This window comes from Balaenoptera ricei, chromosome 14, assembly GCF_028023285.1.
Source record: "Balaenoptera ricei isolate mBalRic1 chromosome 14, mBalRic1.hap2, whole genome shotgun sequence".
NCBI lineage: Eukaryota > Metazoa > Chordata > Mammalia > Artiodactyla > Balaenopteridae > Balaenoptera > Balaenoptera ricei.
The window spans coordinates 27,407,730-27,428,469 of NC_082652.1; the positions used below are offsets into that span (position 1 = coordinate 27,407,730).

Sequence of the window (20,740 nt, forward strand, 5' to 3'; positions counted from 1 at the left end):
AGAGGGAGCACCGGCAGTATGGTGACCCTGTGATCCACTGCCAGCCCCAGCAGTGTGGAAGGGGTCCTCAGCACACATCTGACCCCAGAACAAAGCCCCCTGAATGCCGGGCCTGGGAGAGGCCGGCAGTTGGCCAGTTTCCACGCTTGCTTTCTGATGCTGCGGAGCCTGGGGGTCTAGGCCAGGCTCCGGAGCCAGACCGCCTGGGTTGGAACCTGGCACGCCGCAGTTAATACGTGCCCTGGTCACCACCCTGGGCCCTGTGTTGTCTGGGGGACTGAACGAGTGGGCCCATGGAAGGTACTGAGCACGGGCCTGGCAGAGCCTACTTTCTCAGAAGGATCCCCCCACCTACCTGCACGGCCTGCGAGCCAGGCCTACGAAGCCCCATGTGGAGCAGCCCCTCCTGACACAGGCCCAGACCCCCTGCAGTTGCAGCAGAACCCACGGAGGGGGATCAACGAAAAGGACTGGCCCAAGGTGACACAAGGTGGCAGCCCATCCCTGCCCCTCTGAGAGACTCTGCCCCATCGCAATACCTACCCTAAACCCCCATCTCCATTTGCTTCCAGGGGGCGGGGCTGCTGCGGGCTGCCAGAGGTCACGTCCTGGAGGCCATCACGCTAGGCAGGCCTTGGCACCCCCCAGGCCCCGGGCCCCACCCCGGACTCACTTGTGCTGGTCCTGCCACGCGAAGCTCCGCTCGGGCTGGTCCCATTCCTGGGCCAGGACGAAGCGCAGCTCCTGGTCAGTGGAGAAGGTGGCGAGGGACCCGTTCACGCGCTGGCAGGTCTGCGCGGCATCCCAGTAGTTCTCCCCGCTCAGGTAGACTCGGTAGCAGCTGGCCGTGCCCTCGTAGTGGTGCCACCCTGTCGGGCACTTCCCTAGGAAACATGAAGGACGGCGGGGAGTTGTCCCCCAAGTTAGCACCCTCACTCCAAAATGCAACTGTACATGCTGCATCTAAGCAGCTCAGAAACCACCCAAGAAAGGGGAAGCTGAGGCTCAACAGGGGAGCTCTGCCTCCAAGACCATGAGCCTCCCGGTTGTATGAGGCTGTAGCCGCTGGGCAGTCAAGATCAGCTGCTGAGTTCGCTGACTAAAGTGGCTGAAGAGCCGGTAGAACTCCTCAGGCTGGCAGTGTGAGCATTCCCACTACATCACCACACCTAAGCATGTCTACTCAGGAGGGGGTTTCAGCTGTGGTTTTTCTGCCTTTCAATTTTCCTTAAATTTATTTTGTTCTTTTAAAATACTAATATCGTAGAGAGTTCATTAAATAACTAGTTATTTAAAAAATTTTTTTAAACAGAGGGAGAGCCACCTACAAAAGGGTGGGTACAGTTCAGCCCCAAAAGGTAACCCCCTCGTAAAAAAAAAGCAGTCTGGTTCCAGAGCCTGGGTTCAGGTCATGGCTTCCTCACTCGGGCTGCGTGGCTTTGGGCGGGTCATTGTGCAGCTTCACCCATCAAAGGAGGCCCTGAAGGGCTATTTTAGGCGGACACCCCAGCACAGCCAAGTGGCATGGGAGAGCCAGGGACCACGTGGGGGGTGAGCCTTTGATCACGAACAGGGCAGGTCTGCAACTTACTGCTGAAGCGGACGGGCTGTGCCACGTTCATGGCATGGAAGTGCGTGGGGTCGCCGCCTCGAGCCCGCCCCGGCCTCGGATCCACAGCCTCCTTCCCATGGTAAGGATGCGCCTCCCCGATCACTTCTGAAAGCAGAAAGAGAGTGGCTGTCAACACTGCTCATGGGGGCCAGGCACCAAAGTGAACCGCGGTGCAGTCACATGCGGGGGGGTTGGGAGGGCAGGGAGGAGGCAGCACAGATTCCATCTATTCAGGTTTTCTTTAGAACTCTAAAACGTGCCGTCTGTGCCAAATGGGTTACATGAGCTTCTTGCTGAAATTACGCCTGGGCAGTCTTCATTTTTCATTATGACTACGAAATGGGGACTCTCAGTTGCATTTTCTAACAGGCTACTGCGGGCACATCACAGGGTCAGCTACTCCTGCTTAACACCCTCCAGCAGCCCCGGCCCCAGGGGGTTCTCTGCAGAGCCCAGGCTGCTCCCCCACTGGCCTGGAGCCTCCCCTCTTAGCTGTGTGTGGCCCTCCCTGCCTGCTGGCCCCTCTCTCAGCCTCAAGGCCAGGGTCAGGGCACCTGGCACAGGCCCTCGTGTGTAGCAGACCTGGAGCATGGTTAAAGTGTGACCAGAAAGCTCAGGGTGAGGAAGAATGCTAGCTTTATGTGTGGTGGTCCAAGGGTAATTCGCAGGTCTGAGAGAGGAGACCCAGAGAAGCGAGGAGATTTACCCAAGGCAGGAGAGAGTCAGGGGCTATGTTTCCGAGGGGCCTCTGCGCTCTGCCTGCAGGGGGGCGCCTGGTGGAGGATACCGGTACAAGGTCAGCACAGGCGACGAACTTGGTCTGCACAGCTGCACAGACACCACAGACACCTGCCTGCAGCTGGCTCAACAACCTCAGGCCAGGAGGCCGGGGGCGTGGGAGTGGACCGGGAGGGGCGTGGCGCTGGGCGGGGCGTGGCGGGGTGCAGGGCATGGCGACAGGCGGTCCCCACCTCCCCCACCTGCGGGCAGAGGATCTTAGTTCCCCACCAGGGATCGAACTGGGCCCTGGCAGTGAAAGGAGACCGCCAGGGAATTCCCTGACACTGTTTTTATTTAATAAATCATCTTTATTTTTTCCCATTATAAAATAACACATATTCAATGTAAAATATTTGAGAAATACAAAAGTTTGAGAAGACGAAACAGATAAACTGTACTATTCTAGAGGTTGCTGCCCTTCCAATCTCTCCTTTCTACACAAATCCTTAAAACTATTGGGATCACGTCAAGCACTATTTTATGATTTGCTCTGCAAGCTGAAGACTATAAATAGCTTTCCATATTCTTAAGTGAGTGAAGATCACTTTCAATGGCTGCTCAGCATCTGTGAATAAATTTCTTTAATTAACACAACTCCTAAGGTTCCAAGCTGGGGCTGACTGCATTTTCTAATTTTTGTAGAAGAAGCACATGTGTGTCCTTCTGAGACCCTAGCAGCTTTGTCCCTCTTCCACTAACTACTCAGTAGAGTATTTCCTCAGAGTTTCCACCACAGTCCCTTCCCAGGCAGGTGATGGGATCAGCTTGCCAATCACTCTAACACATAAAATGTGTTCCCAGTGCCTGAGATAAGCTGGACCACAGGCAAAGACCTAGAGGAGAAGCTGCCCTCTTCAAACACTGCCCTGGGTGGGGCGGCTTCAGCTCTCTGGGACTGGGGTGCCCCGTGCACACGTCTGGGCACCACCACTCCCCGCTCCCCGGAGGAGAGACTGCAAAGCCCCTGCCTCCGTCCCTCCAGGGCACCAGGCAGAGGAGTGGGCAGATCCCCGCTGGGCTGAGGATAAGGAGGGAGGGGAGCAGAGGGCTCCCTGGCAGAGGGCGCAGCCTGGGCAAAGGCCAAAACCAGGCATGCCTGGGACAAGCTTGAAGACCAGCTTGGGTGTAGCTGAAGCATATTTCACTACGCCTGCACTTCACACCTCCCTTCTGCCTGCTCAAACGAGCAAGACCTGTGGTTCCACTTGGTCTTGGCCTCTTCCCCAGACCAAGCACAGCACCTGGGCACCTGGTATACAACCGGTCAAACTGCTCACAGAGGGACGAGGAATCTAGGGCAGAGGGGAGAGAAAGAAAAGGACCGGTTCTACCGGGGGCACCGAACACCAGGTGGCCAGGATGCGGCTGGCAGTGAAGCCATCTGCAGCCCGGGGAGGGGGTGGGGGGGCAGGTGAAACAGCACAGTAAAGTAACCAGAAAGCCTGGTGGCGGTGGAGGACGCTGCTCTGTGATGAGCAGGCTTCTCTGTGGTTCAGGCGGCAATTCTGAGCCTTCCTCTTTCCTCCATTTTCCTTCATATCCAAACGCCCACATCCATCCCCTCATCACTCATTATTCAATGTCCATTACATGCTGCCACCGAAACCCACCAACAGACACAGGCCCCCTGAGTGTCCTGGGGGCCAGAAGCAAGAGGTGAGGGTGGCTAGGGGGAGGCAGAGTTCACTGGATCAGCAGCCTTACAGCCCTCTTAGGACCACCTCTGACAATAAGGAGTTTCCTCTGAGCCCCACAGACAGCGCGCGGTGGCCAGCTGGAGGGTGTGCGGCCAGCCCCAGAGTGCGGGTTTCAGGGTGCAGACACCCCAGAGCAGCTCTGGGCACTGTCCCAGGCACCCGGCAGCAGGTGGCCCTGACCCCTTAGTGGGAGGTCTCACTTTCACTCCCTGTGGTGGGGACGGGGATGAGTCCAAGCCTGGAACCCAACCTTAGCCCAGCCCTGACGTCTCCGAAGGAGTGCTCTCTCTTCAGATGTCCCTCCCCGGACTTCAGAATGGGAGCCCGAGGAGGAGACCCGGCTGAAACGCTACTGAAAATCCGAGGAAGAGGGAATGTCTGAGATGGGGAGGCAGGCAAGGCCGTGACAGACCTGCTTCAGAGCAGAAGTGTCCCACCTCAGGACCCTCGTGTGACCTCGGGGATCAGGGCAGCGAGAGCTGGAGGCCTCGAGTCCAACGGGGAAACTGAGTCAGGAGTCAGGTCAGGCAGTGTCCTGCTTGCTGCTCCCAACAGCAAGTGGCCGGAAAAGAAGATGATGTGCAAATAAAGGACAAAATGTGAGTGATTCTAATTTGTGTTTCCAGAAACTTAAAACTTGTCCAGATGAGCCTGTAACGTCTCCGAATGAGGGAGAGGGCAGGACAGACTGGAGCCTCTTCAGTGCTCTGAGCTGTCGGGACACATGTCACTGTCCTATTTCACAACAAACAGGTTTAGAATCATGGTCAAAAATCAAATGTCTCTAAGTTAACCAATACTTGCTAACCAATGCAGGATTTCTAAAACCAGAGAGCCAGGAAATACAGTTACTAATAGCATTTCCGTTACGCTGAACACGTTCTTTAAATTGATTCTCTTTCCCCACAGCTGGGGCCAGTCACGTCGCTCAGGGGGATCTCACTGGGCTAAAGGTTGATGGTTTGGGGGAGCCCCAGGGACCACCATCTCTGTCCCTGTTCCATCAGGGACACGCCAACATGAGCACTCTGTCTTCCCATTTTATACCCATGTGGACAGTACATGCGGTACACAGAGATTAACTGCAAAAACACAGCCCTATAAGTTTCAAGTTCAAAATCTGCCTTCCTCCTGCGGCTCCTAGGTCCATGAATGTCTCAGGGCACAAGTTCACAGAAGGGACATTGTACCTTCTGCAACTGCCCGGGACAGGAGCTGAAGCCACCAGTCCCAGGCACACTCCACCTGTGGCCACGGCTCTCAGCTGCCAGGAGAGCTGTGGCAGAAGCAGACTGACCTGAGCGGGGCTCCTCACTCAAGGTCTTCTCAATTCTTAGGTACGTACATCACAGGATGAAATAGAAATCCCGCCTCCCCTCCCCCAGCCCCCTGCTCCTAATCCCATTTCCCACAGAAAATTCTTCAGATAGTTTAAAAAGAATTACTTATTTTTACTTATTTCTTCTGATAGTTATGTCGGTATTTCCGAATAATAGGTTTACCTTGCTATTTCTAGTGTTATCAATTTTAAATGTTACCCACTGACTTAAGGTCAGGCAGGTGCAGGCTTAGCTCACATACACTCTTACCTTCCCAACAGAGTAGCATCAATTTCAAAACTAAAGTCAGTAGAATAATGTAATAATGTAAGTATTCTTCACTTGTGAACCAAATAGCATACTAAGGTTATTTCGATCCTCTAACAACTTTCTTTTTTCCTAGAGTTAATATTTACATCAGTTTTAAAATTTTCTTAGCTTTCTGTATATCAACCACTGATTTTTTCAGCTACTACAGCAGATAACAAAGGCTAACAGTAAAACTTTTAAACGCTCAAAACACTGTGTCAGAGCCACTGGGCTCCACTTTGTCTCCTGGAATCCCTGCCTACCTTCCAGCTCCAGGCTGAATGGGCTGCTCTCTGGGCTGGGGCTTGGCTGTGATCCTCGGGTCCACTTTGCTACCCTCCTGCACTGGGACCCTGTTTCCTGGACCCCAGGTCATCTCCTTTCTTGCTTAACCCTCTCCTTTTACAAGATCACATCTTTCTAAGAAAGGGTATAGCAACATTTATGAGTCTATTCATATCTAAAACTTCTTTATTTTATCTTCATGTATCATTGATTTCTCTGGGTATAAAAATCCCAGATTAATAACATTTTTGAAGCTTCTGGTTAAAGATATCAGATTGAACAAACACACTCGTTCTCTGAAACCCATTAAAACAACAGTAATGGGGGCTTCCCTGGTGGCGCAGTAGTTAAGAATCCGCCTGCCAATGCAGGGGACATGGGTTCCAGCCCTGGTCCGAGAAGATCCCACATGCCGCGGAGCAACTAAGCCCATGTGCCACAACTACCGAGCCTGCACTCTAGAGCCCGTGCTCCACAACAAGAGAAGCCACGGCAATGAGAAGCCCGCGCACCACAACGAAGAGTAGCCCCTGCTCCCCACAACTAGAGGAAGCCCGCGGGCAGCAATGAAGACCCAACACAACCAAAAATAAATAAATAAATAAATTTATTTATTTATTTATTTAAAAAATAAAAACTGGAAAACAGAAGGACAAGTGATAATGTAGACAAGGTGACCACACGTCCTAAGATGCCTGGTTATGCCCGCTGTCCCAGTACCCCATTCAGTTTAGCATTTGTCAGTCTCAAAATTGTCTTATTTTAGAAGTAAATCACTCCAAATTTATTTGAGCCTAGAAAGCTAAATCCTAGGCCAGCAGCTGGGCAAAGTAAGGAATTTGCAAACTATATACAATGACCCTTAGACCCAGCAATCCGACATTTAAGAATTTACACTGATGATACATCTCCAAAACCCCCTCCAAAACAAAAAAGCCCCCCCCATAACCCCGCATATGCACAAGGTTACTTACTGTGACATTATTTTTAATAGCAAACTAATGAGAACAACCTAAAGGCCCACACATAGGAGACTGGCTAAATAAAATACGGTACATTCCTAAGATGAAGAGCAATATAGCAGTAAGAAAGAATTAAAAAAAAAACAAAAGGGCTTCCCTGGTGGCGCAGTGGTTGAGAATCTGCCTGCTAATGCAGAGGACATGGGTTCGAGCCCTGGTCTGGGAGGATCCCACATGCCGCGGAGCAGCTAGCCCCGTGAGCCACAACTACTGAGCCTGCGCGTCTGGAGCCTGTGCTCCGCAATAGGAGAGGCCACGATAGTGAGAGGCCTGCGCACCGCGATGAAGAGTGGCCCCCGCTTGCCACAACTGGGGAAAGCCCTCGCACAGAAACGAAGACCGAACACAGCCATAAATAAATAAATAAATAAATAAATAAATAAATAAAATTTAAAAAAAAAAAAAAAAAAAACAACTTTATGAATTAATACAGAGTTATTTTAAGGATATTCTACTGAATTAAAAAAGAAAAAAAATCAGGGCAAAAAGTACACACAGTAAGACACTTTTTTAATGTAAGAAAGGGTAAAGAAAAAGAAACAAGTAGTAAAATATACACATATTTGCTTATTTTTGTAATTAAAAAAATGCCCAAAACTCAGAAAAGACAGGCCAGAAACCAATCAAGCTAGTGGCCTATTGGATATGAGTGGAAACAGGTAAAGGGAAATAGAACTTCTAAGTGTATGTTTTTATACAGTTATGAGTTTTGAATCTTGCTAATGTTTTACATATTCTAAAAAAAAATCAGTTAATCTTGTGGATACACTAACACCCATGAAATTGTACACTTTAAAGGGGTAAATTTTATGGTACATGATTTATATCTCAATTAAAAAATAAATGAAGATGAGGAGGCAAAGTCCTAAAACTGAATGCAAACATTCAGACGTTAACACATCACACAGAAGAAAACCAAGAATGAATCCGGTGGCTTCTGACTAGACAATGACTGTACCCCCTCAGTACAACACAGTCTAACATCATAAAGAACTGAGAAGAAATCCTAGAATTTAGTTAGTAGGTTTGTTCTTGGCCGTGGTACAGGAGCAGTAATTCCAAAACTCTTTTAACGTGTACTTTAGAATTGGCCAAATGAGTACATATACAGATGGTACTGGGAACCAGGTTCTTACTATGGGAAAGGGAGGTACAAATATGAGATGGGGGAGGAGAGGAGGAAATCTAGATTAGAATCGGAGGTACAGCAAATACGAATTCATGATTTAAAAAAAACGTTTTCTTGCGCTATCCACGGAAAGTGCCTAGAAGCAAGGATGAGCCCAGCTAACACTCAGATATTGGTTTCTAAGTACCATTCCTCACCGAAAGTAGCAGGGTTCCTTAAGAGAAATGGCTGATTCCAGGTTTAGGGCAGGAAAAGTACAAGATGAGCCTGGAACATCTTCAAGTGCCAGAAAACAGGAAAGCACTTTATAAAATAATATCATTTGCAAAGTGTAGTGCGTATGGCAGAGTAACAAAAACACCATTTTAAACTACCACTATTATAACTGATTCAGACAGGAATCATCAGTATAAGCTAAAACAGTTGGGTAATACCTAGAATACCCCTCCACAGATTATGTATTCATTACCTATTCACAGATTACTTTTCATTACAAAAGGGGGGAAAAACTATTACAATAGTGGAATCTGGTAGACATTACCTTAACAAAATGATCAAACATAATATCACCAATAATGGGACAAAATGACCTCATGTGACCCTTGATTTGACACTTCATGACCTGCTTAAAAAAGAAAAAAAAAAGTCTCACCTGAATCTAATGATGAGGAAACAGACAAGTTAAAACTAAAGGACATTCTACAAACCGACTGGTGTGGACTCTTCAAGTATGTCAATGTCACGTAAGATCAGTAATTTTTAAAAAGGCTGGGGGGCTTCCCTGGGGACGCAGTGGTTAAGAATCTGCCTGCCAATGCAGGGAACACAGGTTCGAGCCCTGGTCTGGGAAGATCCCACATGCCACGGAGCAACTAAGCCCATGCGCCACAACTACTGAGCCTGCGCTCTAGAGCCCGCAAGCCACAACTGCCCACATGCTGCAACTACTGACGCCCGCGCGCCTAGAGCCCGTGCTCCGCAACGAGAGAAGCCACCCCAGTGAGAAGCCCACGCACCGCAACAAAGAGTAGCCCCCGCTCGCCTCAACTACAGAAAGCCAGCACGCGGTAACGAAGACCCAACGCAGCCAAAAATAAATGAATAAATTTATAAAAAATAAATAAATGATAAATAAATAAATAAAAAGGCTGGGGACACCTCTTGACTAAAGGACAGAGCAAGATGGCAAGAAAATACAACATGTAACCTTTGACCAAATCCTGGACTTAAAAGTCTAAAAAACCTGTAAATGACACTTTTGTGACTATTGAAAAAAATTTCAATATGGACTATATATAAGATAATAGTGTTATAGTAAGTTTCTTGCATGTGAAAATTGTACTGTGGTTACAGAGTGGATTATTCTCGTTCTCAGAAGATGCTGATTATTTTAGGGGTAAATGTCATATCTGTAATACACTCTCAAAGGGTTCAGAAAAAAATATACATAGAGAAAGCAACTGTAGCAAAATGCTAATGGCTGATGAATGCAAGTAAGGGCTACAGGAGCATCCACTGCACTACTCTCAAGCCTTTTCTGGGGATATGAAATTTCTCGTATTAAATCAGGGAGAAGGCAGGGACTTCCCTGGTGGCGCAGTGGTTGAGAGTCTGCCTGCCAAGCAGGGGACACGGGTTCGATCCCTGGTCCGGGAAGATCCCACATGCCGCAAAGCAACTAAGCCCATGTGCCACAACTACTGAGCTTGTGCTCTAGACCCCGCGTGCCACAACTACTGAAGCCCGCACACCTAGAGCCCATGCTCCACAACAAGAGAAGCCACGACAATGAGAAGCCTGCGCACCGCAACAAAGAGTAGCTGCCGCTCACCGCAACTAGAGAAAGCCCGTGCGCAGCAATGAAGACCCAATGCAGCCAAAAATAAATAAATTAATTTTTAAAAAAATCAGGGAGAAGGCAGTCCACACACCCAGATCCCAGCCCCTGCAATGGTGTGCTCAGGAAACCTGCCCCCTTCACCCTAGCAGAACACGGGGGATTTACTAAAAAAAAGTAAAACAGGGGGTCTCTGGGATGGGGGATACCAGTTCAGCTGAAAGTCATGGTTCTTTATTTAAGGAGGGGACGGCAGACTCCCAGCCCCTCTTCCTCCACTAAGTTCCTCCTTTATTATGTTTAGGTAGTTTCCTTCTATTCCTAGCTTGTTGAGTGTTTCACCATGAAAGAATGTTTAATTTTTTTTTTAATATTTATTTATTTATTTTATTTATGGCTGTGTTGGGTCTTCATTTCTGTGCGAGGGCTTTCTCTAGTTGTGGCAAGTGGGGACCACTCTTTATCGCGGTGCGCGGGCCTCTCATTATCGTGGCCTCTCTTGTTGCGGAGGACAGGTTCCAGACGCGCAGGCTCAGTAATTGTCGCTCACGGGCCTAGTTGCTCCGCGGCATGTGGGATCTTCCCAGACCAGGGCTCGAACCTGTGTCCCCTGCATTGGCAGGCAGATTCTCAACCACTGCGCCACCAGGGAAGCCCCCAAGAATGTTTAATTTTGCCAAACGCTTTTCCTGCATCAAGAAGATCATGTGTTTTTTCCTACATTCTACTAGTGTGGTATATTACATAGATTTTAGTTTTTTGAACCACCCTTGCATTCCGAGAATAAATCCATTTGATCATGGTGTGTAAGCCTCTTAATGTACTGTTAAATTCTGTTTGCTGGTATTGTGTTCAGGATTTTTGCATCAGTGTTCATGGCACATTAGTCTGCAGTTTTCTTTTGGGAGGTTATGTGTTTCTACAAATTTGTCCATGTCATTTATGTTTCTAATTTGTTGGCATATAATTCTCCACAGTACTCTTTTTTTTTTTTAAAGTTTTTTTTTTGATGTGGACCATTTTTTAAAAAAAATCTTTACTGAATTTGTTACAATATTGCTTCTGTTTTGCTTTTTTGGCCGTGAGACATGTGGGATCCCAGCTCCCCAACCAGGGATTGAACCCACACCCCCTGTATTGGAAGACGAAGTCTTAACCACTGGACCACCAGGGAAGTCCCTCACAGTACTCTCTTATAATCCTTTTTGTTTCTGTAAAATTGATAGTAATGTCCCAACTTTCATTTCCTTTTTTTTTGGCTGCGTCAGGTCTTAGCTGCAGCACGTGGGATCTTCGTTGAGGCATACGGGATCTTTCATTGTTGCGCAGGCTTCTCTCTAGTGGTGGCATGCGGGTTTTCTCTAGTTGTGGCGCGTGGGCTCCAGAGCGTGTGGGCTCTGCAGTTTGCGGCAGGTGGGCTCTCTCATTGAGGCTCGCAAGCTCAGTAGTTGTGGTGCGTGGGCCTAGTTGCCCTGTGGCATGTGGGATCTTAGTTCCCCAACCAGGGATCGAACCCACGTCCCCATTGGAAGGCAGATTCTTTACCACTGGACCACCAGGGAAGTCCCCTCAACTTTCATTTCTTATTTTAGTTATTTGAGTCTTTACTCTCTTTTTTCTTTCCCAGCTTCACTCACTTTATTTTTCTCCCCATTCCAGGGCTCCCAGGGCCTCTGGGCCCTTCCACAGCACTGGCGTCATTCGCCATTCGGTGTTTTTACGAAGAAGCTGAGTCTTTTCTCTTTAGTCAATCTAGCTAAAGGTTTGTCAATTTTGTTGACCTTTGGTTTTGTTGATTTTCTCTACTGTTTTTCTATTCTGTTTACCTCTGTTCTGATCTTTATTATTTTCTTCCTTCTGCTAGCACTGAGTTTAGTTTGTTCTTCTTTTTCTACTTCCTTAAGGTGTAAAGTTAGATTGTTGATTTGAGACCCTTCCTCCCTCCCTCCAGCTGACACTCTCTCTCTCTTTCTTAATATAAGTATTTACAGCTACATATTTCCTTCTTAATACTGTTTTTGCTGCAGCCCCTAAGTTTTGGTTTGTTGTTTTCTTTTCTTTTAAATAAATTTATTTATTGGCAGGCAGATTCTTAACTACTGCGCCACCAGGGAAGTCCATGGTTTCTTCTTTTCATTTTCATTTATCTCAAGATATTTTCTAATTTCCTGTGTGATTTCTTCTTGACTCATGAATGTTTAAGAGTATGTTGTTGAATTTCCATGTATTTGTGAATGTTCCAGTTTTCCTTCTACTGTTGATACCTATTATAGTTTCATTCCACTGTGATTTATATGATTTCAATCTTTTAAATTTGTTCAGACTTATTTTGTGGCCTAACATATGGTCTAGCCTAGAGAATGTTCAATGTGCATTTGAGTAAAAAGATGTGCATTCTGTTGGTTGTTGTTGGGTGATCCTGTAAGTCCCCAAGGCTCTGTTCACCTTTCTTTGTTCTTTTTGTTCCAAACACTCAGTAATTTCAAATGTTCAGTTTTCAAGCTCACCTAGTCTTTCTTCCGCCTGCTGGAGCCTGCTGCTGAACGCTTCTAGTGAAGTTTTCAATTCAGTTTAGTTTTTTGTCCATGTTTTCCTTCACCTCTTTGAGCACATTTAAGATGGTAGTTTTAAAGCCTTTGTTTAGTATGTCTGAGGCCCACTGTTTCTTGAGGGATAGTATCTGCCACATAATTTTCTTCCTTCAAATGGGCTGTGTTCTCCTATTTCTTTGTATGTCTGTTATTTTGTTGTTGTTGAAAATTAGGCATTTGAATAAATCCTCTCCCAATCTTTGCAGACTGGCTCTGTATTGGGGAAGACCTTCATTAATTAGCAGGGTTTGTTCTAAGCCTTGAGACCAGCTCAGGGTGAAGGCTTAAGGTCTTCTTAGGTCTTTTCTGCACTTGCATTGTGTCTGGTCCTGTGTGTGACCTTCTTTTGATTCTTAAGTATGTATGCCTGCTTTAAAATGTCTTGATTTCCCAGAGCCAGTCACCTGCTTCTCAGGGTCTTGGACATACTACTGTATTCCTCCACCCATAGTCCCTTGCCCCAGGCATCTGCAGGTCTGTACCCAGTTTTTGTGAGCATTGCTTGACACTTTCTGCAGTTTTTTGCAGGCTGAGATCCAAACTATGTAATTTTTCCCTATCTGAGCTCCAAGTCAGAAAAAACAGACATCAGTCCCTCAGGCAGCCCCCAGACAGGTCAGAATGTTGCAAATAAGGTCACTCTGCTCCCTCTGGTTGGAGGCAAGGAATTTGGAATTGGGTTGTTGCTTCTTTTAGACTGTGCTGTGCCACTGGGGGAGGAAGTGGAGCAAGGGTGAGTAAAAATGCCATGATATTTCCTACCACTTGAATGTGGCTTTTTCCTGATTGGGTGTTCCCATGGTTGCTATAGACTCTGACCGTTTTCCAGAGCTTCCATGAAGTTATTTTAGCCATCCTCTAGTTGCTTTTTGAATGTATGCATGGCAGAATGGGGGTCTGAAGTTTCTGAGACAGCCATTTTGCTGACATCAGAATATACTGCTATACCGTGTGGCGCAGCCAAAAAAAAAAGAAGAATATATTGCTAAAGTTTTCTTTTACTCCCTGAATTAATAAAATAAGAGCTAACATATAGTGAGGGATTGCTGAGTGCTGTGTTCTGCTCTAAGCACCTTGTGTACATCAATCCTCTAGCAACCCCAAGGTAGGCACTATTATCCCCCATCTCACAGGTGAGGACAATGAAGTTCAAAAAGCATCTTGCCCACAAGACTACAGCCGGAGGAGGCAGAGGCGGGGAACCAGCCCAGGCAGCTTGGTTCTGAGCCCCCACATTTAACCGCTGTTTTACACACAGCAGAGTTAGCTACCTCAGCCACTCTGTGCTGGTCCTTTTGGTCTAGGATGCTCTATCCAGAGTCCAGGGAGCATCCCGTGGCTGTTTTCTTCCAGAGTCTAGAGAGCACTGGCTGTCTTTCATGTTTAAGAGGAAGGTGGTCCAGCTTGCCAGAGGCTCTGTGGGCACTCGTGGGCCAGGTGCTGGTAGGGTTCAGGTGAGTTCAAGGTGGGAACCCTCCAGCTTGTTGATACCGCTTCTACCTCGTCCATGATGCGCCAATTTCTCCAGAAAAGACTCGCACAACCCCCTGCCTGAGGAAACAGACCATTTGGGGAGCAGGGCAGAAGATATGGTCAAGGGTCTCATCTGTCCCCATAGAGAATTTCTCTTAATTCCTCTGTTTTCCACCTCCATGGCTCCCCTCTGCTGAGCCTGGTGCCTCCTATTCTGCAGACAGTAAGTCCAAGTGCTATCTAACAGAAATATAATGCAAGCAACATTTCAAAAGAGATGAAATTAATTTTAATAATTGTATTTAACCCAATATATCCAAAGTACTATAATTTCAACATGTAATAAATATTAAAAAGTATTAATGAGGTGTTTTACTTTTTTGTACTAACTCTTTGATATTCAGTGTATACTTTACAGTTGTGATGCATCTTAGTTGGAAACGGCCACAATTCAGGCACTCAGAAGCCACACATGACTCGTGGCTACCATACTGGACGGCCAAAGTCTGGAAAATAAGCTTCATGTCTGCCATGGAAGAGTCATCTAGCCCCGTGGAGAAAGTGAGGAAGTGAGGAAGCCCAGCCACCCCCAGCCAGATGCCCACCAGACTGGGCATTTAGGGCCTGCTGGGCAAACTGGCTCATTTCCTGGTGTTCTCTTCCCCAAGCAGGCCCGCGGCTGCACTTTCTCTGCCACATCAGTTTTCACTTTCTTTCCATTGGCTTTTCTTAAAAAACAAACAAGGCTGTCTAATATCTGAAACATTCCAAAGAGTACATGCAGCACTTATGTAAGGTGTAAAGCCTAGTAGTAAAGTACGTCATGAACCCCCAGCCCCTGATAAGTCGGTCATCTGCTACAGGGCTGCACCCCAACGTCTGCTCCTCCCACGCTGACCCCTCTGTCTCCCCACCAGCAAGGAACCGGAAGCCCGGGTTTTGTGTATCTGGGCTGTTCAGCCTTTCTTCCTCTTGGTTTACCACACGCGGATGTATCTGAAAATGAGATGGTGCTCAGTTATGCTTGTCTTTACTGTGCTGTGTGTACTTTTGGGCAACTTGCCCTGTCACCTACATTCTGCTTTAAGAGTTTCCGTGTTGCTACAGGAACCTAACAGGCACCTGCTGTCGCTGGATCAAATACTCCGCTGTGTGAACACACATTTGGGTTGTTTCCAAGCTGTACATTAGTATGAACAGCACTGCAAAAATTTCTCCAGAGCTTTCCCCAAATGGCAATCCTGGACCACAGAATATGAGGATGTTCAGCTTTGCAGGTTAATGCCTGTTTTCCAAAGTGGGTGTGTCAGCGCACCCCTCTCGCCAGCAGCCCAAAGACCTCCAACACCCGGGTTTGTCAGACGTTCTCAGTTTCGCCAATCTAAGTATCTGCAAAGTGGGAGCTCACTGTCGCCTCTGGATACTAATGAGGTAGGACATCTCTTTATGTGTTTAGCCACCATTCTTGTTCGTTTTTCTTGTTCGTTGACATGCCTGACTGTCTTTTGTCCATCCGCAGGAGTCCTCTACACACGCTGGATTATAATCCTTTATAGGCTTCCCACTCTGTACTTGTCTGTTCACATTCTTTATTGGGGCTTTTTGATAAAGGGGAGAACTTAATTTTAATCTGTTAAAACTGGTCGTTTCTATTTAAGAGTTAACATTTTTTGTGACTTAAAAAAACCTTCCCTACCAAGGTCATAAAGGTATTCTCCTCTACGGTCTTCCAGGAGTTTTTCTTCAATTAACCTGAAACCGATCTTTCGTACACTGTTCATCAGGGATCTGACGGCATTCCTTTCGGACTCTATCCTTTGTCTAGTGGGCCACCTCTAACCGTCAATGCCCTCTCTGTGCTGCAGCTGAGAGCAAGCAGGCCAGTCTGCCACCCACTGCTGAGCAGAAAATGCTGCCGGGACCACCGCCACTCTGCAGCCCTGCCACGCTCCCACTGTCTGAGCCCACACACCCACACTGTGCCCAGGGGAAGAAGGGGCCCCCTCCCTTCCACCTTCCAAATGTCACAGGAATGCATCTCAGGGGCTAAACAACACCAGAAGCCTCTGGCAGGGGGTCTGGGTAAGACAGCTCCAGCCCCTGAAAGGCAGGGACTGTCCTGAAGGCCCAGACTGCATCAGGCACACCATCTGCTTTCTACCTCCCCAAAATACTGCTGAAATTACTGATCTACTGTGTCATCTTTTCCCATTTTCTTGGTCCCTGTGGTTTTACATCTTTTCTACTCTTTTGTTATAATTTTAGCAGCCTTTTAGTGGGACAATGAAATAATCTCTTGTGGTCACTCAAGAAGTCCCGCAGTCCAAGTTCAAAAGCAGCCAGACCTAGCACAGCTAGGACTTCCCACAGATTTACTTAAACTTCACCACATCAGGAAGGTCGCAGCTCAGCCCCTGCCTGCACCCCGCACGCACAAAGATATTCAATGACCAGGTGGGCTCCCAGACACGGGCCTGCCCTGGAGGCTCCCAGCCTGGCCGCCACCATCCCCAATGTCACCAGAAAGACAGACGCCTCAACCAGAGACACGCACGAGACAGCCAAGCCAGAACAGGCTCCAGGACGACCGGGAGGGGTCGTCTCTCAACGGTCACCTTCACAGGCAGATACTGTCCAACCCCTCGAGCCAACACCCAGGTCTTCAGCAGATGAGTGTGCTATGTGTGTGTGTCACAGGCACACGCACACACCCTGGACCAAGCTGAGAGCCAGGGTTGCTGTGAACACGCTGCTCTTGGGGGCAACCCTCATCGAGGGGACGGGAGCAGAACCGAGCAAAGGAGCCGCAACTCAGACTTCGTGTGGCATCCACCCCTGTCTCCGGGGCCCGAGCGAGCAGGATGGCAGGAGGGCCACGGCTGGTCACCAGGGCTGCCACCCAGGGGCTCGCTGTGGGCCGCAGTGCCCCCAGACATGGCCTCTTGGGCCCCCTCATGCCCCCCATGGCCCTGGCCCTGCAATCGGCTGCGCTGGGACCTGCCGGCAATGGGCATGTGTTTTTTAAAGAGACACAGAAAGAGAGAGGGAGAAGGGGAGGGCGGCCACCACACGCGTCCCCCGGCCCGTCACTCACCTGGACAGTCAGCTTCATCACTCTCATCCTCACAGGTCACCAAGCCGTCACACTGCCAGGGGAGGGGGATGCACTGGATGGCGCCGCTGCGACAGGCAAACTGGCCTGGGTTGCACCGCAGCTCTGTGGGACCAAAGGCAAGAGGCTGTTGAGGATGCGGCGCCACCTGCACCTCTGAGCACACGGGGCAGGGGTGACACAGACACTGACCAGACAGAAGTGCCAGCACGCTAGGTGAATGCAGGGGGAGAGGCCGCCCCCACCCGGGGCCCCAGGCCACTGCCTGGATGAGGTGGGGGCACAGGGCTCCCGAGGCTTCACAAGGTGCACAGGATGGCACAGGAGGGGAGGAACAGGGGAGCCCGCCACGAACCGAGACCACGGGGACAGGTGGGAGGAAGGTATTTCGAACTTCAGGTCGCATGTTGTATGGAGCAAAGGTCATTTAGCCAGTAAGTGACATGACAAGACCTGTGCTTTAAGGAAGGTACAATGGGCAGTGGTTTCTGGAAGCAACTGTAATAGGGGACCAGACAAAACACTGAGTAACTCAGTACCGAAGGGCCTGACTGAGGCAGGGGTCAGCCAGCTCCTGCCACCCGCCTGCCCTGGCTCTCAGGTGTGCCGTCAGCAGGCACGGCCGGGGAGAGACCATCCTTGGGGTAAGAGGGAACAATAACAATAACTGAAGCTCATCAGGGCCACAAAAGCGCCTGTTCTCAGGATCCACACTGGAAAAAACTTCTAATTCATGGGGCACTGGGTCAAGATGCAGAAGAGTCTTGCCTGGTTAGTGGGGAAAAATTAACTCTAGGCTAAATGCTGCCCTAGTCCTGACTAACCAAGATTAAAATGAAGAGCTGAAATGACCAAACTGTTTGCAAGTCACATCCTAAAACAAAGCTCAAGAATATTTATAGGAATATGCAGAAATATGCAGAACTCAGAAAGTCAAAATTCACAGTCTGCCATCCAATAAAAAAATTACCAGGTATGCAAACAGAAAATTATGACCAAAATGAGGAGGAAAAAAAAATCAATCCAGAAATGGCAGAAATGACAGAAAAGATAAAAACATTAAGAATTATTATAACTGTATTGCAAATATTGAAGAAGTTAGAGGAAAGATTAAACATGTTAAGTAGAGATATGGAAGACACAAAGAAAGAAACCTACTGTGAGAGATACAAACACACTGCACAGACAACAGAAACTCTAAACAGAAAGGAAAGAAGGCTAGAAAAAAATGAATTGTGGCTCTGGGACCACTTCAAGCCACCCGCACACATGTACATGGAGGGGAAACAGAAAAAATATTTGAAAAAACAATGGCAGAAAAATTCCCCAATTTGATGAAAACTATAAACCCACAGATCCAAGTAGCTTGATGAACCGCAGACACAAGAAACAGAGAGAAAAATACGCCAGGGCACATCATAATCAAATTGCCTAAAACCAGCAATAAGGAGAAAAGTCTTAAAAGCAGATAAAAAAGACACGATGCACAGAAAAACAAAGTAAAGATGACAGCAGATTTCTCACTAGAAACAGCACAAGCTGGAAGACGCTGGAACAACACTTCTCAGTCTGAGAGGAAAAAAGAAAAGACTGCCAACCTGGAGGCATTTAAAGCAAATGCACACATACTCCATTGTGGGGTTTATAACCTGAGTGGAAGTAAAATTGTGACAACAGCAGCACAAAAGCCGGGAAGGGAGAAACTGAAGCATACCATTTAAAGGTTCTAACACTACAGGTAAAGTGGTCTGTCCCATGAATGCGATAAGTTAAAGTTGAATATCACTAAGCTAACACAAGAGCTACAGCAAATAAGCCAACGAGGAAGACAAAAGGAACAAAACATACTCAACCTAAAGGAAGAATAAACAAAGGGAAAAGGAAACAACAGTTGGCACAAATAGAAAACAAACGACAAAATGGTAGACTGTTATCAAATTTGCCTGATCAATAAACATATGGGGTGATCGAAACACCCTAACTAAAAGGCAGAATTTGTTACATAGGTAAAAAAGCACGATGAAACTACATGTGTCTAAAAGAAACTCACTTTACATAAGGACACAAATAGGTAAATATGAAACAATGGACAAAGATATGTCATGCTAACACGGATCAAAAGAAAGCACAGGTGGCTGTATATATATATATTTATATATATATTTTTTTTTTGATTTATTTTTTGCCTGCGTTGGGTCTTTGTTGCTGCATGGGGGCTTCCTTTAGTTGCGGTGAGCAGGGACTACTCTTCGTTGTGGTGGGCATGCTTCTCATTGCGGTGGCTTCTCTTGTTGCGGGGCACGGGCTCTCGGCGCATGGGCTTCAGTAGTTGTGGCACACAGGCTCAGTAGTTATGGCTTGTGGGCTCTAGAGCGCAGGCTCAGTAGTTGTGGCACACAGGCTTAGTTGCTCCGTGGCATGTGGGATCTTCCTGGACCAGGGCTCGAACCCGTGTCCCCTGCATTGGCAGGCAGATTCTTAACCACTGCACCACCAGGGAAGTCCCAGGGGTGGCTGTATTAATACCACACAAAGGAGACTTCAGGGAAAATAATATTACGAGGAATGAAGAAGGTATGTAGTAGTGATAAAGGACATAATAACCTTAAATGTCTCTGCATCTATAGCAGAGCTTTAAATGAAGGAAAAACTGCTGTAACTGCTAATAGACAAATCCATAATCAACTTCAATCCCTTCTCTCAATAACTGATAGAACAAGCAGACAGAAAATCAGCAAGGGGGGCTTCCCTGGTGGCACGGTGGTTGAGAATCTGCCTGCTAATGCAGGGGACACGGGTTCGAGCCCTGGTCTGGGAGGATCCCACATGCCGTGGAGCAACCGGGCCCGTGAACCACAACTGCTGAGCCTGCGCGTCTGGAGCCTGTGCTCTGCAACAAGAGAGGCCACAATAGTGAGAGGCCCGCGCACCGCGATGAAGAGTGGCCCCCACTTGCCGCAGCTAGAGAAAGCCCTAGCACAGAAACAAAGACCCAACATAGCAATCAATCAATCAATCAATAAATAAATCTTTAAAAAAAAAAAAAAAAAAGAAAATCAGCAAGGATACAGACAACCTGAACAACACTATCAACCAGCTGGACCCAACCAACATTCACAGAAATCTCTGCCCAACTACAGCAGAATACACATTCTTTTCACATGCGTACACATTAACCATAATAGATAAATATACGAGCCATAAAACAAATCTCAATACATTCATAAAGGTTCAAATTTAAGTGTGTGGTTTGATCACAATGGAATTAAATTAAAAATCAACAGCAGGGGCTTCCTTGGTGGCACAGTGGTTAAGAATCCGCCTGCCAATGCAGGGGACACGGGCTCGAGCCCTGGTCCGGGAAGATCCCACATGCCACCGAGCAACTAAGCCCGTGCACAACTACTGAGCCTGCGCTCTAGAGCCTGTGAGCCACAACTACTGAGCCCGTGTGCCACAATTACTGAAGCCCGCACGCCTAGAGCCCGTGCTCCGCAACAAGAGAAGCCACTGCAATGAGAAGCCTGCGCACCGCAACGAAGAGTAGCCCCTGCTCACTACAACTAGAGAAAAG

At 47.8% G+C, this 20,740-nt stretch overlaps 1 protein-coding gene across 3 annotated transcripts in view; it reads right to left on the reverse strand.

Moving 5' to 3' along the window:
- DGCR2 (DiGeorge syndrome critical region gene 2) overlaps nucleotides 1–20,740 on the reverse strand; it is a 70,700-nt gene that overhangs the window by 22,370 nt on the left and 27,590 nt on the right. For 2 of the 3 annotated variants that reach the window (XM_059895708.1, XM_059895706.1), the window contains exons 2-4: nucleotides 17,149–17,271; nucleotides 1,590–1,717; nucleotides 674–891 (exon numbers count right to left, since the gene is read on the reverse strand). In XM_059895708.1, the coding sequence (XP_059751691.1) occupies nucleotides 674–891; nucleotides 1,590–1,717; nucleotides 17,149–17,271 (469 nt within the window). The remainder of the gene's footprint in view (nucleotides 1–673; nucleotides 892–1,589; nucleotides 1,718–17,148; nucleotides 17,272–20,740) is intronic. The other variant, XM_059895707.1, reaches the window with a different exon arrangement.